This window comes from Notolabrus celidotus, chromosome 5, assembly GCF_009762535.1.
Source record: "Notolabrus celidotus isolate fNotCel1 chromosome 5, fNotCel1.pri, whole genome shotgun sequence".
Taxonomy (NCBI): domain Eukaryota; kingdom Metazoa; phylum Chordata; class Actinopteri; order Labriformes; family Labridae; genus Notolabrus; species Notolabrus celidotus.
The window spans coordinates 34,644,318-34,662,662 of NC_048276.1; the positions used below are offsets into that span (position 1 = coordinate 34,644,318).

At 42.0% G+C, this 18,345-nt stretch overlaps 1 protein-coding gene across 1 annotated transcript in view; it reads left to right on the forward strand.

Moving 5' to 3' along the window:
• Positions 1-3,788: 3,788 nt before the first annotated feature.
• The window catches only part of gria4b (glutamate receptor, ionotropic, AMPA 4b), a 216,015-nt gene continuing 201,458 nt past the window's right edge, over positions 3,789-18,345 (forward strand). Inside the window, exons 1-2 of the mRNA XM_034684264.1 lie at positions 3,789-4,276; positions 13,488-13,646. Coding sequence (XP_034540155.1) covers positions 4,186-4,276; positions 13,488-13,646 — 250 coding nt within the window. The 5' untranslated portion in view covers positions 3,789-4,185. The remainder of the gene's footprint in view (positions 4,277-13,487; positions 13,647-18,345) is intronic.

The window sequence follows — 18,345 nt, forward strand, 5'->3', positions numbered from 1 at the left end:
GTCAGCTACGTACGTAGGCCTCTGCGTAGGTATGGGAGCTACGCCGAGCTATGGCAGAAGTAAAAATCAGGCTGTAAATGCTGAAGGCGTCGTTGGGGAATCCAGTCTTTGAAAGAAGAGAAATTCCTCTTTGTCCGACATGGCTCAAATATTCAGACACACTTTAAGCGGTCAACTGAAGCAACAGCAAACCTGGAAATCAGATAAACTTTACCTGACGTCTGATTAAATATCTCCTCCCGCTTTAGGACCCAAAACCCAAAGGTGACCAGTCAACTCCTTCAATGTTTCTTTTCACTGATCTTCTGCTCTCTGTTGTGTTCAGAAACAATGAAATAGTACATTTTCAGAGCACCATGTTCTCCTACAGTCCATGCAAAGTAATAAATAGACAAAGATTACAGTTAGGACTGGCTCGGGTTTGGACCAGCTCTTAGTTATGCTGCTATAGGCTTAGATTGCTGCAAAGTGCTCTGCTCATGGTGAATTAAGATGAGATCAGACTGAGTCCTGCCTGGAAGACGGGACTGGATCTTATCCTGTCTTGATGTTGGGTCTTTGTTAATAATACAACATAGAGTATGGTCTAGACCTGCTCTTTTTGGAAAGATTAATGTTGGGATTTGGGGCTAAACAAATAAAGATTGATTGATAGAAAGGGTGTTGGGGGATAAAGTAAAAAAAAAAAGAGCTGGACCCAAAACTGACCAAAACTGTTGAGCATAATTTTAAGACCATTGGAGGAACAGCAGAAGACATCTGGCTTTAAAGTTACTGTCAACACATACATGACATGTGAAGATTTCATATCAGTTGAAGTCACAAAGTCACAACCAAAAACCAAACAGTTTGTTGCTTAGTCCACAAATGCAGGTTAAAACTTAACCATGCAAAGAGGAAACCATGTATAAACCAAAGACTGTATAAAAAATGGACGTTGTAACTGTGACATCACCCATCTGTTTCTGAAGCGCTGTTTTGACGTCAATCGGCAGTGGCAGCCATATTGGAAATGCTGAACTCAACCTAACTTCTGTCGAGCTATTTGGAGGTAAAGAGTCAGGCCTTTAGCCTCCTCGCTAACAGCTACAGTGTTCCCGCCTGTCAATCACATCAGTCATGTCCTTATGTGGGCAAAACTCATAATCTCAATATCTTCTGAACTGTCGTGTTATAAAATAATTCAACTCCCGTACAGTGTGTGCCGATAGAGAAATGAGCTACATAGACCCAAGCCCTTTTTTGAGGCTGTAAACATGTTTATAGATGCTGCAAAGATTGTCTTTTTTGAATAGGTGTGTATGTGGTTTCTGGTGTTTCTGCAGCCAGCCTCAAGTGGACACTCAATGAACTGCAGTTTACAACACTTCTGCATGGGCTTCATATTTTGAGACCGGAGGTCATAAACATGATCCAAATATAGTGGAGACTTCTCTGTACCTGAGCCCGTTTAAGATGGACTGAGGGGGAGGGGAAAACCTGTGGTCTGATGAATCAAAATCTGACATTCTTTTAGGAAATCATGGACACTGTGTGCTCCGCTCTAAAGAGGAGAGGGACCACCCGGCTTGTTATTAGCTCACAGTTCAAAGCCAGCGTCCATGATGGTATGGGGATCATAAGAGTCCATGGCATGGGAAGCTTCCACATCTGTGAAGGCTCCATTAAAGCTGGGGTTCGCAGTCAGATTTAGAGACACTTTTTGTTATACTGGTTAAAATGATCTTTCTGTCCTGATGGCAATCAATACATAATGTGTTCTTAAAAAGAGGTAAATAAAAACGCTATCTACAGCCGGAGTAAACCTGGGAAAACACCAACCAATCCCTGCCATCAGGAGCCAAATGATGAAAACCAATCAAATCCCGTCCTGCCGTTCTGCCCGCCTCCTGCAAAGCATACATTTCATGTTTGTTTGTGTTTTTAACTTTCACTATGAGAATGTTTTGGTGTTTTCTTACCGCTGAGTGAGACATGAGTTGACGTAGTGCAAAACACAAACCATGTCCTGAGGACTGGTTTTGAATCAGTCACCATCATATGGTTGCGAATTAGCGGTGCTCGCGCATGTGAGCGGGGGCGTCGTTTTGGAGGGGCTCCGAGGGGAGGGGGGGAGGGGTTAGACGGAGTCCTGAGGAAATGCTACATTCAAATTCATGCTAGGTTTCCGTGGCTACCAACCCCAGCTTTAATGCTGAGCTATATATACAGGTTTAGGAGCAACATTATGCTGCCATCCAGACGATGCCTTTTTTCAGGAAGACAACGCTCAACCACATTCTGCATGTATTACAACAGCATGGCTCTGTAGTAGATTAGTCCAGGTGCTAAACTGGCTTGCATGCAGTCCTGAATCGCCCCCCATCATCATTATCATTTATTAATAGCGTGTTTGGAGTATGTAGTGTTTTGTTCATACTTTTAACTTGTAGTTTGTGTTTGTTGGATAACTTGCACTGTGTACCGTTGTAGTTATTAAGGACTGTCTATTCTGTTTCTATTCATTAAAAATATTTGGTTCCTGATTAAATGAAAACACAACATTGGAGACCCTGAACTGTTGAGCAGCTGAAATCCTCTAACAGGCAACAATGGACAACATAAAGCCTGATTTATACTTCTGCGTCGAATTGATGGCGTAGCCTACACCGGAGGTCCGTGTAGCTCCTGTAACTACGCAGAGGCCTACGCACGTAGCTGACGTGCACCTCCTCCAAAATGTAACTGCCCATAGAATCGATGCGGACTGCAAGACCTGTGATTGGTCCACTGGGTGGCATTGTATTTCCTGCATTTACAGCACTTTCGGGATCCCCACTTATCGTCCGTGTATTTCATCTCCTCCTCTCTATTCTTCATATAATCATGTCTGTATGATAAACAGCAACATGTATCAGATGTAGATTAACAGAACACGCTCTGAATCTCTGTGGAAAAGTAAACAGAGATCGTAGCAGGGCCGGAAGGAGGCGACCAGCTATCAGAGAGAACACACTGCCCTCAGTGTTGGGGAGACGCAGAAGTATAAATCAGTCTTATGAAGGCAAGAATGGACAACATTTCACTTTCAAATCTTCAAAATCTCCTCAGTCCCCAAAGGTTTCCAGTGTTGTAAGCCTGAAGGAGAAACAACATGATGGTGAACATGTCTCTGTCCGATCTTTTTGAGCATTTTTTTCATACAACATTGTTTTTCATGCAGTTTTAACATTTTTTGTTTTTGTGGTATTAAAATACAGGGTTTGAATAATTCAGGAACCTTTAAACTCTGTTTTTATTCATATTTAACACGCCCCAACCTTTTAGAATCAGGGTTGTATACTTGGAGCCACATTGTTCTCTGCTATTATGGTAAAAGATGATAAATGAGGATATTAGGGTGCAGCGTGGAGCCATTTTAATCCCACTAAAGGAAGGAAAATATAATTTCACGGACAATAGGCTATAGAATGTAGCTTGCCGAGAATAATCCTATTAATTGGCAATTAATGCATTTTAAATGGCACCTTTTAAAGCCAGTGTGCAGACTGATTTGAGCATGAAGGTTAATTTAAACAGAGAATAGAGCTGGTGTTATATTAAGATTTAAAGGCATTAATCAGTGATGATTTGTCACACTCCTGTCAGCCATCAGTCATCGCAGATCTTCTCTGTGTGTTTTCTGACCAGCAGCTCTGGAAGTTTGGATGTTAAATAAGCTATGAGGACTTTCCGAGCTGACTGAGTGACACCTCCTCCCCTCCTGCCTGCCTGCCTGCCTGCCTGCTGCCCCGCTTGGTTGCTCGGGTAAAAGGCGCATGTGTGTTATTGCTGTGATGTGAGTTGAGCCGCATCCAGACGCACTGGCCGCCGCTGGCTGCTACTGCCCTCCCCTCCACCTCCCCCTCTCTCTCTCTCTCCTCTCTCTCTCTCTCTCTCTCTCCTCTCCTCTCCTCTTGGTGGTGTTGTGCGCAAAATCTCCAGCGCCGGACGGACGGACGCAGTTTGACGGCACAAACGCGCGGCTCTGCGGGGGGAAATATCCAAGAAAAAGAGGGACATCCAAATCAGACATGGATATTTAACGGGCATTTGAATTATTTTTTGTCTCTCTTTGTTTTTTTTCTACCCCGTGATGTTGCTTTTGCCCCAGGGGTGTTAATTAAACCTGCTCGATGTCTCTCATCAGTTTATAACCGAAACAAAATGAGGATTTCTTCTCGCGACTGGTTTCTGTTGATGTTCTCGGGCTTTTGGGGACTGACAATGGGTGCTTTCCCGAGCAGCGTTCAGATCGGTAAGTGTGAGCCCTAAATGTTAATCCCGAGCACAGAATGAATCATGTGGATGAATCTGTGGACGTCCTGCATGCTGCCATTTAACACCTCAGCACTACTCAAAGTACAGATTTCTTCCGCAGTCTTTTCTTCCTCCTCTTCCTCTCCACATGCACACCGCGTTGTTGCTTGTGCTGGAGATAAGCATGTGTAACACACACACCTAATGCGCTTTGTATCTGCAGGCTAGAATGTGTATCCCAGTGCACTCCGCCACTGCAGCAGATCAGAGCAGCAAAGTGTGTGTGTGTGTGTGTGTGTGTGTGTGTGTGTGCGTGTGTGTATTCCCTATGCAGGCTGCCTGTGCATTGACTGCTGTTAACACTCGTAGACCCCCGGTACTCGCGCTGCAACAGTCCTCTGTGCCATAGTGCCACAGGCCTCACAGCGACACTGTTTCCTCTTTTCCCCCAGTTGGACTCTTTTTTAAACAAACACGTGCATTTATTTCCTCCAACAACTTAACAGCGTTTCACACAGGGGGGAGTAAAGAATGATGGATTCATGGTTTTCATTTCACTGGCAGGCAGACTGGCTCGGTTGATTTAAAGGCAGGGAATGAAAAGAAGGGCAAACTGTGACCTCCAGTTGTTCATCATCACAACCTTCCCCAAAAAATCAATTATCAGGAAAACAGTCATTCATGCATTTCCTTTAGAACCCCTCCTCTCTTACAGTTCATTGGTTTAAATAAGGTGTTAAACCTTCTTGACTTTTTGTGATGCTCTCCCATCTCGTACACACACGCCTGCTTGCAGAGAAGTCGAGGCACGTCAAAATCGCTGAGGCTGATGAAAAATGACAAGCTGTTCAAATGATTCTCCTTGTCCTTTTTTATCAACGTGATACTCGAATCCCTGGCCCTGCAGGGAGGTTGGAGGTCAGAGGTCAGGGTCTGTAGCAGAACAGCACCCCTGCAACTGGAGACACTTTATCTGGGTAGAGGGGGTGTTTAACCTGCATCAGTGGTTCTGCTGCGCTGTCATGCTACAGTAACACATGCTGCTGATTTAGGCAAACCCACGTAATACAGCCACAGTTTATATTCAATTAAGATCATTTCCAAATGATCACCTCATCTTTTTCTGTGCTTCGTTGCCAATCATAATACAGTATCTTTGTGTCATCATGAGTCCCTTCAGCTCTGTAATTGACCTCCTAAAGTGTAAAAACCCACCAGTGCTTCCTCACACAAACACTGCATTTATCACTGTACATAGTTTCCACCACATCAGATCACATCAGTCCTCACAGTGCAAACATCCCTCTTTTCAACACTCATCAGTTTCAATAATTATCATTGAAAAATCAACACTTATTAGCAGGGGGAAATTTGCTGTGTACACATGCATGTGACACAGAGCTGTGTGCACGAACACAGGCACGGCAAACACGATCTCTAACCGCCACAGACTAACTCTAACACCAGGGAAACACATGCATCCCACTGGGGTTCATTCTTCTGTTCCGTCTCTGCTCCAGTGTCTTCCTTTTAGCATCTTAGGGTTTTAGCAAGTCCCAGCAGCATTATGTGGAGGGCAGAGAGGGCATCCATGACAAGAAGTCAATCTGTCACCAACATAAAGAGGAAATAGGGTTAGAAAAACAGAAGAAGGGTCAGGACTCTTTAAATTCACAAATCAAACTGATTCAGATCTCCCGTGCTAGAGACCAGGGATTTTCCAACTATCACCTAAAGGGCTCTGAGACTTCTGTGAGGATTCCTAGGTCCTCTGCTCAGGATCGTGAGGCTTGTGTCACTTCTAAAGACAATCCTTACATCATCAGAGCAGCCGGGCTGTGTGTGGATGTGACTTCTCTTAAGGCTGCACGTCTTCAGAAGTCATTTATTCAGGTGAAGCAGCTATGCTGGTGTCTTACGCATAGTGAGATCAGCACCAGGTTTTAACTTACAGTACGTACCTGATATCTTATGTTGATAAGGCATAGCTCACGTTACTGGATTTAATGCATGCAGAAGAAATGAGTGTTTGTTGGAGCGCGCTGGAGGTTAGAAATGTTCACCCTCCGCCTCATCCTGCTGTCTCACGCTCCTTATCAAAAAGCTTCAGACAGCTCTGTCTTCATCAGAGGAACAATAAACAAAACCCATGCAGCATCCTCTCCTCCTAAAGCCTGCTAACTCAGAGGACTCTGCACTGAGGTCTTTAATGTCCCCCTCTCACATCCAAAGACAGAGACACATTTGCAAAGATGGTAGATCCTGCAGGGGCAGTATTTGCAAGACTGCTCCTAGACTACTTTTAAAGTTATATACCATCCTGCTCCTGATGGAATCACACTCCAAGAACTGTTTAGAAGCAGAACAGTGAAGAGCTCACGTCCAAAGATGTCATTTTCTGCAGCAGTGTGTTCTGAAACACAGCCTCTGAGAAAAATAAATTGTGTGAAGATTCTGGCTGAAGGAGCAAGTGAACCCTAGACCTGGAGCTGTAGTTCTTGCACTTTTCTTGAATATACGACCTCTAACCCTTGTGCTGCTCCCTGCTATGGCCTGCAGAGAGACCCCTGCTGACAAACTAAGATTACAATGATATCCATTCCAGTGATACAAAGGATAACAACAGGATGAGAAAAAGACTGACTGACAGCAAGATTGAGTTTAAAACAACAAATGATGAGAAACTGGACTACATGCCACACAAAGATCAGGGGAACATTGCACTGGGCTAACAAGAGTCTCCGCTGGCTCCGATAATCAGATACCCGATTATTTGGCCAAATAATTCTCAATGTTTGTGGCGCCACTAACTGGATGTTGCATACTCTTACAGCCAAATTCCACCAGATCTGTGTCCAGTCAGTCTCTGATCCGTCACAGCACCGGATCTGATAGGTTTCTATTCTAGTCAATGTGTTAACATCAACTGGATCCGCTCCATTGCGTTCCGTCTGTGTCCCTGATCCAGCATGTCGGAGTCCTCCGGATCAGATACACAAGACTTCTATTTTTGCCGGATGCTGGAGCACGACGCATCAATCTCAACAGAGCAGATGGAGCGGGACAGGAAGTCAGGCACCAAAACAAAATGAAAACATCCGGTTAATTTTGAGAATAAAACACTCTGTGTTATCACCAGATCGTATTTCACTTAACTACAACAACAAACCAAAGTCATGATGAGCGGAGCCAGGCCTGGAGTCAACAGGTCAGAGGTTTTCAGAGGACCAGAAAGAAAACATGGATGAGGAGAGGAGGAGGAGAATCCTTGATTCAGTGATTACCGCTGGAAAACCTCTGTCACGTGACTCCAGCTGTCCGGCGGTCCAGCTCGGTGCTGCATTCAGATAACGCAACCGGTGGGTGTTGACGAACGATAGAGTGCACGGAGCCAGACCGCCGGGGATTCGGAGATGGACTGGACACGGATCTGGTGGAAGTCCTGTGTTACAGCTCACAAACATGTGAGCGAATGTAAATACAAATGTACCCCGAGCCAAGTGGAGCACTGAAAGAGAAGACCATCTTGTGTTATTATTCAACCAGATTCATTTCCTAGTTTTTCATTTCTTTGCTGCAGAACTGTCCTTCTAAATTGGTAAGGATCTAAAAGACGTCCAGTGTCTGCAAGCCTTGGTAGCATTAGCCTTGTTAGCACGAATGTCAAAAAAAAGAAGCCTACTGATACCACAGGCCAGTCCCAGCTGTCATGTGATCGTCTTCTTGTACAATTTAGTGGCCCTTGGAGAGCATCGAGCATCGTTACCCTCAACTTCAGAGAGTAAAACATGTTGAGCAGCTTTTTGTTTTTACTAATTTGCATTTGGAGAAGTGATTTCAATGCAGGTAAAATCGAGTGAACACTTCTACTACCTTAGAAGTAAAAGGCCAGATGTCACAAACCACACAGTGTGTACCAGGTGGAAATGAGGTCAAAAACAAACAGGTGCTTCAGAGCCGCGAGATTCTTGTTTTTGGCAAACCATATGGCATTTTTGAAACTTCAAAGTGTGGGGCGCCTTCAGTGTGTAATTTTGAACTGAATCTCATTTTGTGTAACAACTAGCAGAAGGGAAAGTCAGAGCTGAGTAAGTGGGATTTAGGTCAAAGCTGGATTTTTATCCTGTTTTAATTAGCAGTGAAGATAAGTTTTCAAATCTGAAACATGTAAATGGCATTCTTACTGATCAGGAGCCAAGATATTCAATCTGCTCACAACATTTCTTTTTGTAAATCAGGGACTAAAAGGTCCGCTGAGAATTCAGTGGCAAATTTTAAATGAATTACTGTCATTTGTCCAAAGATTTTACATGAAACTGCATCATAACATGAAACACAACTCTTAAGTGTACCTTTTAAATAGGTCAGCCATAAAAAACACACACTGGCATTTTGCTTGAAATGACATTTACACAATCTCATCGCATGAAATACAGCCTGAAGGCAGATTTTCAAAAGTGAAACAAACTGCTTCGAACCTTAAACACCACTGACATTTGCACTACTATGAGCAGCATTGTCAAGATCTTTACATGTGGACACTGCAGTGATGGGAAAAAATGACAGGAAACTATGGGGTCCGGTCTTATCTCTGAGACCAAACTCAGAGCTGCTGCTGCAGCATTAAAAGCCTAAATAAAAGATGTGTAATCCAGGAGGACATAAGCGTGATCATATTGTGCTAGCATTTATGCTGTATCTGAAACAGCAGTGATTTTTCCTGCTAATCAGACTCTCTTCTACATGCTCACAAAGCTTAATGGTGCTGAGAATCACACGTTGCTATACAGTCTGATTAACACAGAATTGCCTGTGATAGGATATTGGCAAAGTGATTTAGCAGACCAATATTGGGCTTTTATTGCATTTCATATAATGTCCAGCCAGTTGTGTCTGTCTCTAATATGATAGAGGACTATCTCTGAGCACAGCTACTGAAACAGTCTATGAAACCCTGACAAACTTCAGCTTTTAAAACCACATATGGAGGCCGTCCTGGGAGGGAAGCTGATTTTCTTTTTAAATACATCGTTTGGCCTTGAACAAGGACTTTGGTTTTAATCATCTATGATCCTGTTTCTTTACAAAATTGATGAGAAGTTCTTCTTGAAACCAGAAAAGGTTTTTACATTTTTTTCCCCAAAATTTACTTTGGGGAAAAAGTAACTTTGTTTTTGAAGTTACTTTTCAAAAACCAAGTAACAAAGTGCTTCACATGGGCAGCTAAATAAAACAGGCAGTTCATCAAATCATACAAGTCAATAAAACATATTTTAAAAGACCCTAAAAGAGCTTTAAAGGAATAAAGTTATTTTAAATATATATTTCCTAAGGCGGTTAAAATAAAATAAAATTCAGATCAAATCAGGAAAGGTTCTAAGGTAAAAGTATGTTTTAAGGCAATATTTAAAAGAGCTCACTGACTCAGCAGACCTGACCCCCTTGGGCAGATTGTTCCAGAGAGTCTGACCCCTCACTGTGAACCCCCTGTCCCCTTTCGTTTTCACTTTTGTTACTTGAATGCACAATAAACCTCTGACCGAGGATCTCAATGCACATCTCAGCTCCTAAGGTGTTAAAAGGTCTGCTATATAGCTCGGAGTAAGTCCATGTAGAGCTTTAAAAGTAATCAGTAAAATCTTAAAATCAATTCTAAAACATACAGGGAGCCAGTGCAAACAACCTAAAACCAGAGAGATGTGGTTGTATTTTTTTGTTCTGGTTAAAACCCTGACAGCTGAGTTCTGTTTAGTTTGGAGACGATCGAGGGATTTGTTGTGCAGGCTGCTATAAAGACTGTTACAGTAGTCCAGGCGTGATGAGATAAACGCATGTAAAATCGTCTCTGTGTCTTTAAAAGTTAAAATGGACCAAATTTTTGAAATATTTCTGAGGTGAAAATATTTATTTCCAACACCTCAAATTGGGACACAATTGCTCTACAACATCGTACCAGAGTTTCTCCAGAACGGTTGACTTTGCTGCCATGAAATTTGGCGCAGCCATTCAATGTGTCCAAAGGACAAAGTAGAGTTACTTTGGTGTTCACTAATTACTCCTTGAGTGGCACCAGCTGGTCACAGTGTTCATGTTCTTAGTGAAAATATGTGCATTGGTGTAAAATCTGGTGGACGGTTCCCAGAGGATGTATCCGTCTGACTTTGATCCTCTGACTTTTCCTCTGTCGCTACCAGCAAGCTGACATTTTCCCTTCACAGAGAAATGTCTCCACAACGATTGGATGGATCGCCATGACATTTGATACAGATGTGTATGGTCCCCCCAGGGTGCAGTGTAATAACTTGGGTGACCCTTTATTGTTTCAACAAGCACCATCATCAGATCAACATTTCAAACTGTCCAATACTTTGATTTATGATTAACCATTAGTGATAAAATGATAATCCCATCAGCCTCAGCTTGAATTAGTGTTCAGGGCTAATATGTTTGCAGGCTGAGATGTTGGCTTACTGATGTGCGATGTATTTTTTTCCCTATGCATAGTTTACCACCTATGTATCCTCTGATTCAGAGTACGGATCTGACTCTCTGAGTTTAGGCCTTCATTACTAACCCTGTATTGCAGTTCCTGTTTAAAATATTGCCAAACTGGGGACTTGTGTTGAGAGTTAAATGTCCGGCTGCACCACACTGTTGTTTGTCCTTCTTAGTGGCCCTAAACCAGTGTTAGCCATGACAACTTTGTGGTGGATTTAGTTTAACTTGTAATGTAGGCAATTATTTAGGACAGGGCTTCTCAAACTTTTCATCCCGTGACCCCCAAAATACAGGTACCAAAGACTCATGACCCCCACTGTCCCTCAAAGTGATTAAATGTGGCTTCATTTAGCTGGTCTGCAGAAATTGACCCTACCTATATGAGCATGTGTCTGTGTTTCCTGTACTGTTATGAATTAACCTGCTGCTACTGATGCTTTGATAATTAACTGTTCACTAACCCTAAACTTAGGAGTCATCTGGCAAAAAGAAAGGCAGAAAACTCATTACATTTTCTATTTTCAAGGTTTTATTTGAAGTTTAGCTACTTTTTGTGGATATTTTTTACTATTATGGGTAAAATTTACTATTTTTAGAAAACTTAAAAATCTGATGTTCCAGTTGTGTAAGATGCTTGATTCCGATTGGTCCAAACCCCTTGACAGCGGTTATTAACTTTCACTTACATGAGCAACGCCAGAGGCAAACTGATCACGCGTCATGTCAAATCAATCCACAGAAAAGAGTTCAGACACATTTATCTTCTTCTTGTTGACACCATAGACCGTAAGGTGAGGGGAAACCGTTAGCTTCCGTTAGCAGGCTACGGATGTTTACATCTTGGATCCTGTCCATCAATATGATAAAAGAGCGGAGCAGGTGAGAGGAACTTTAGGTTAGTGATCTCTACAAAGAAACTTAAACCATGAGCGGTGGTGATGATAGCAGCAGGGTTCAAAGTTGTGACATTTCCCTCGCTCATTTATATATTTTTACATGCTAACCATATATTATCCCTTACGTAATTACTGGTTTATTACCTAGCTGTCTTAAATACTTGATTCTGATTGGTCATAACCCAATAGCAACAGTGTGTTATGTCGCTGCAGAAGTGCTGCCAGGATCGAGTTGATCCTAGATGTTCTATCAAATTAAATCAATCCACAGAGAGGAGTCCAACACATTTTATCTCAGCCTGTTGATACTGTGGCAAAACTGTTCTTTTCTGTTAGCCTGCTGCATCACCAAATAACATGAAGGATATGTTTTATGTTATATTATTTGATTTGGAGAGCTGACCAGAAAACAGAAAATCAATCAATCAATCAATCAATCAATCAATCAATCAATCAATCAATCAATCAATCAATCAATCAATCAATCAATCAATCAATCAATCAGACTTCATTTATAAAGCTCTTTTCATAAAATGACATTGTAACACAAAGTACTGTACATAAAACAACTTGAATAGAATCAATTCAAAAAAGAAAGATATATTTAAAAATAAAAAGACCCCCCAATCATAATCCCAACCCCAGCCTTGACCCCAAACCCACCCCACAATCCTATTGTTAAGAACACAATATATGCAACAATAATAATAAGAACAATAAAAATGAAATAAATAAATGAAAAAATCCAAAAGAAGTTGCTGATGAACTGAGTAAATGCTCTCATGATATCTTAATGAGGAAACATAAGATGTTAAAACTCAACACAGGAAATTAAACTCACTAAAATAAAATACATTTCTAAGATTATAAAACACTAAAATGTTAAACTATTCAAAGAAAATAAGATGCTATACTTAAAATAAATACATAAATAAAATGAAATAAATAAAAAGGGACTAAAATTTGAACAACTGTACCATCAACAACACATAAACAGGCCATGGCCTGACTTAACTGTAATGGAAAAGGTTTAGTTTAATGTTAATTCACCTTGTAAGTAGGCTGATAACCACAGGCTGATAATAAAAGTGGAGGGACTACATTTTTAAGCTGTAGTAAAAAATCATTTTTAAATCGGCAAAATCACTTGTTTGTTTCTTTGGTAGCCTGGTGCTGAGTCAGAGAAATTATAGTGAGTGGGTGGTTATAGTGGGTTGGATTCATGACAGGGTGAGTGGGACCCCAACATGAAGTGGAGGGGTCTTGTCTCACCCTTACTTAGAGACTCAGTCTTGACTTTTGAAACGTCTCTGATACACTATAACTGTCTCCCACATTGAATGCTGTTAAGGCGTCAAGTGCAGATTCTCAGTGATACTAAGTGGTGAATTGGCGTAACCTTTGACCCCCCTTCCCCCTTCCCCCATAGAAGTACACAAAGCAACACGTTTCAGTAAAAATGGGTCAACCTTAACTGAAAAACAGCTGTATTTCCAGGAATGCCGATTGATCTGATCAAATAAAGGTGGTTGACTACGTAGAGTCATAAAATATTTGATAAAACCTCTCCATCTTCTTCATGACTGTTCCATACTGGCTCGTAAAAACTCATTTGTACCCCACTTTTAAAGATTTGCAGGTAGAGTGGTGATTGTTTCATCAGTTCCCATCTTTATTTTACTCGCTCCATGTCTCTTTGCTCCTTAGCAATAATTGAACCGTCCACGGTAAGACTGCTGATTCCTCTCAGGTGTCTTGTATTCCCCTTGCCCCTCATTAGACCCTTGTTTCTGTGTTTCTCCTCTCTCTGTTCAGGCGGTCTGTTCATCAGGAACACTGATCAGGAGTACACTGCCTTTCGTTTGGCAATCTTCCTGCACAACACCAGCCCGAACGCCTCGGAAGCCCCGTTCAATCTGGTGCCTCACGTGGACAACATCGAGACGGCCAACAGCTTCGCCGTCACCAACGCCTGTAAGTCAAACACAATGATTCATACTGAGAGTGTGCAAGTGTACGTTTTTGGAAGGATATGAGGCTCATGTGTGACGTGGTTTAAGCTTATCACCCTCTGAGGTCACCAGAGCAGGGTGCCACCAAGACAAGTGAACATTATCGGCCTGTTATTAAGGGTAATTCAGTTTCACTGTTAATTTTGTAGTAACAACTTTGTACCCACACATTTAAAGGAGTAGTTCAGCATCTTACACTGAGCCAGACCTACACTACCAGTCAAAAGTTTGGAAACACCTTCTCATTCAAAGGTTTGTATTTATTGTAATTATTTGAAACACTGTAGATTAATACTGAAGACATCAAAACTAGAGTTCATTTGTAGAATGACTTGCCCTCTTAATGTGTTTGAGACCATCAGTTGTGTTGGTCAGAGCTAGGGTTAGTACACAATGGATAGACCTATTTGACTACTGTTGTAATCCATACTATGGCAAAACCAGATTATTTCATAGTTTAGATGCCTTCAGTATTAATCTAACATGTTGAGAATAATTAGAACAAATAAAAACCATTGAATGAGAAGGTGTGTCCAAACTTTTAACTGGTAGTGTATATTTACTAAGCTAGGATACTCACGTCCAATTGAAAGCTCTGCTCCTCTTGTACCGACATATTTGGATTCCTCTTTTCCTGTAGTTTAAAGAAGAAAGTAATATAATTAATTATTAATAATAGAGGAAATGTTGTAACTCTGTGTTCAGGGTTCAAAGAGCATCACTGAATAGATGTCTGAAACAGAAAAGGCCAGATGATCAGATTATTATATAGAAACAGGTGGAAAATCTGGATCTGTCGGACTGTTTGTCTTTGATAACATTTCATTGATTATTTTGAAGAGTACCATGTTGTCATAATCGATACAAATGATAACATATATAAGATATAGGACAGACATGTGAAAATAAGACCCAAAGTGTAATAAACTGGGAATACTCTATTGGACTGTATTAACTCTGCATTGCTAAAAGGAACAAAATGAGTGAAAAGGTATTCATTATGTCACACAGTGAACGTAAAACCAAAAGAAAACATGAAAACGTTGTGGGCTAAATTACACATCGATGACCCACATCCAGGCCAGACATATCCTGCCAGTAAAACAGCTCATTGTGTGTGTTTGTGTGTGTTTCCCTCTGTGTGTGAGGCTCTGAGATTGTACATGTATGTGTGTGATTCTGCGGTACAACAGCTGTGTCTGTGTGAATCTGCTGGTTCACATCTGATCTGAGAGCAGCGCTGCAAACGCTGAAGGGGACAGCAGCTGTAAACACACACACACACACACAACAATCACACACTCTGCCTCAGTTAGATCTCCTAACAGTAGTAGTCAGTGATTTTTGTTGTTGTTGATGTTCCCTGGGGAAACATCCTCTCTTTTTCCTTCTCTTAGTTTCTGTGTTGGACTGTGTGCGTGTGGGCGTGTGTTTGTGTGTGTGTGTGTGTGTGTGGGTAGGGGGTTCCCGCAAAGGCCATAAAACACCATGACCTGATGTGTTTTGCTATCTCTGGTGGGATCTGGTGTTAGAAAAATCAATGGCTAAATTAAGCAGAGAATTAAGTGCTGTTATGTTTGTTTGGTAAGTGGGGGAGGCAGTGTGTGTGTGCGTGCGTGTGTGTGTGCGTGTGTGTGTGTGTGTTTGTGTGTGAGTGACAAATTTCAGAAATGTCCTCATTCAGTGATGTAGCAGAAGAAAACATTTTTTAGATTATTTTATTTTTGGTTTCTGTCACACTTGAGGGTCGCACATTTACACCTTCATTCACCCATTGAATCATTATAATGATTTCAATGAAAACTTAAAATTGTTGTATTTTAATGGGAGGTTCTGTCACAGGAGTCATAAAAAGCATGTTTTCCCCAAGCAGCAAACCCTGGTCCAAAAATATGAGGCCAATGCGAAAGTGCTAAAAACTGCAGTTCATGGAGGATCCCCTTGAGGCTGGCTCCCACTCAAAAAGCCAATCTTTACAGCAGAAATCAACATGTTTACACATGGTGTGAATTTTTTTCATAATGCAGCAATTTCAAAGATATTAAGATTACAAGTTTTCCATTATGAGAGGCACAGCTGACTTGATTGACAGGTGGGAACACTGTAGCTGTTGGTGAGGAGGCTCAAAGCCCGCCTCTTTACATCACAATAGCTCGAGAGCAGTTATGTGGAGTTCAACATTTCCAATATGGCTGCTGCCGCCGATTGGCCTCAAAACAGCATTTCAGAGGCAGATTGGTGAAGTCATGGATACTACGTCAATTATTTATACAGTCTATGGTTTTCCCACTTGCTTTCTGTATGGTTTCAGGTGATTTAGGGACTTTTGGATGCAAAATGTGATTATATCATGGAAAGTAACACAGGAGGCACACAGGAGCTAGAAATACCTGTCTGTATGTTTCAAGCATAGACTGTATAAATAATGGACGTAGTATCAGTGACATCACACATCTGTTTCTGAAGCGCTGTTTCAATGCCAATCGGCGGCGGCAGCCATATTGCTGCTGTCCAGCGATTGTGACATCAAGAGGCGGGCCCCGTACAGTGTGTGCCGATCGTGAAATGAGCTATCCAGACTAAACTTTTTTGAACCAGGCTGTAAACATGTTTATTTCTGCTGTAAAGATCGTCTTTTTTGAATTGGTGTGTATGTGGTTTCTGGTACTTCCGGAGCCAGCCTCAAGCGGATCCTTGATGAACTGCAGTTTTTAGCACTTCTGCATTGGACTTTTTAGACCGGAGGTTGCTGCTTGGTTTCCACCTTCCAAAGGTTTCAAAACCTATGAACCAGGGCGTAAAATTAACACCCTCAAAGTGCCAATGGCGGGTAAAACAAAAACACGCGCCAGTGGCCGATGGAAAACGTTGTATTGCATGTGATGTTTTGCTTTCATACTTTCGCCCATTTTTGCCGACTGTCAGGCTATTTTGACCCTTGCGGCGCTGTACTTGTGTTGTGATTTGGTACATCGGGAACGGTGTGTCGTCAGATACTGAAGTTCTATTCATTCCCTTTGCTTGAAGAAGCACGGCAGGAAGAGCGTTTTGAGGAAGATTCGGCGACACATTCTCGGCGTGAAGCCACCACAAACAAAAAGGATAAACACAGAGGCAGGAGACGATCAAGAAGAGGAACAGACAGCTAAACGGAGTAATGTCACTATACAACGTTTCAAAGAAAACTGGAAAAATGACGAGGCTGGCCAACCTCGGTCCTGGCTGACTAACGACCTGACAAACCACACCATGAGCTGCAGCCTTTGCCCGCTAACACGCAAAGGATAAAAAGAAGCAAAAGCCATTCATTGTTGGCACAACGAACATGAAATTGGAAAGCATTAGGGACCATGAAAAGTCAATTATTTGGCCGATTAAAAATATTTTGCCCGGTAAACTTTTGGAGGTCACTAGCCAATGACAGATGAGGTAAAAAGTTAATTTTACACCCTGCTCTGAACTACACATCAAACATGCAGCAGTCTAAAGGCTCACTTCATTTAAGCAGTGTGGACTATAATGACACCTCAGTAGTTTTCTTCCGTGGCATTGTGTTTCTTTCTCTGACGGTATCATTAGAAACCTGTAAACAATGCTGACGTAAGCATTCACTTCATTGTTTATGTTTTTAGCGCCCAAACCAGTGTCTCTGTAAGGTTGGGTGTGTTATTGACCTTTAAGATGAAGTTACAGTAAATGAAGCTGTATTGATCTCTGTGGGGAAATGAGTTGCCTGCAGCAGAGGGAATAATGCAAAGAAAAACAGAGAAAAGTGGGTTATGAGCACAAGAATAGACAATGAGCAATTAAAATAATTTCAGGGTGATGTAGACTGTGAACATGCACGCTGAAATAACAGGCTGATAGGGGCTGTAATTCTAAAGTAGACTACAGGGAAGTTGCATCAATATGTATGTGGCCTAGTCAAACTAAAAAGGCCCATTAGTGTGGTTATTTAAAAGAAACCTTATCAGAACCTTAATGAGGCAGATCATAACCATGACTTCTCCTTTATTTACACATGTAGCTTCTCTGAGGTAATACGAGACCTGCCGTCTTTTTTAACAGCCCTTTTGAGTTTTCTTGTATTTCACTTCAAGGTTACACCGTCTTCCACAAAGGCGTTTTGTGTTCAGCGGGTCAATGCTGACTCTAAAATGAGGCAGAGACAGAGGGAGCTGATGGAGGAGCGCTCTGTGACAGCAGTGCTCCTGTAGTTCAGACGCCAGGGTGCATCTCAGCTGCATATCTCAGAAAACTATGGGATTTTTTACCTCGTGGTATAATGGCTGCACAGTCACAGGAAGTGAGACTGCAGCGCATTGATTGGCCAAAGCCAAATCAGAGCAGAATTACATGAGCCAATCAATGGCTCTGATAGCTCAGGGCCAGCGGGGAATCTGAGATCGAACTGCATCGCTTGTATTCACCCCCACATTTTGCATTTCCCAGGGTCTTTATGCCTTTTTTCCCCTCTCTCTTGTTTCGCTCCTTTGTCATCGGCCCTGAGATAATGGTTATGAATAGGCAGCGTTAGCATGTGACGTTTAAGGGCACGGCGTACATTTGGGAAGGGGAGATGAGAGAGGGAGCTAATTTGTGAAGAGAGATTAGGCCTTTCAGCGGCTCAGAGCGCTGCTGACGGGGAGGCTGATGGGGAT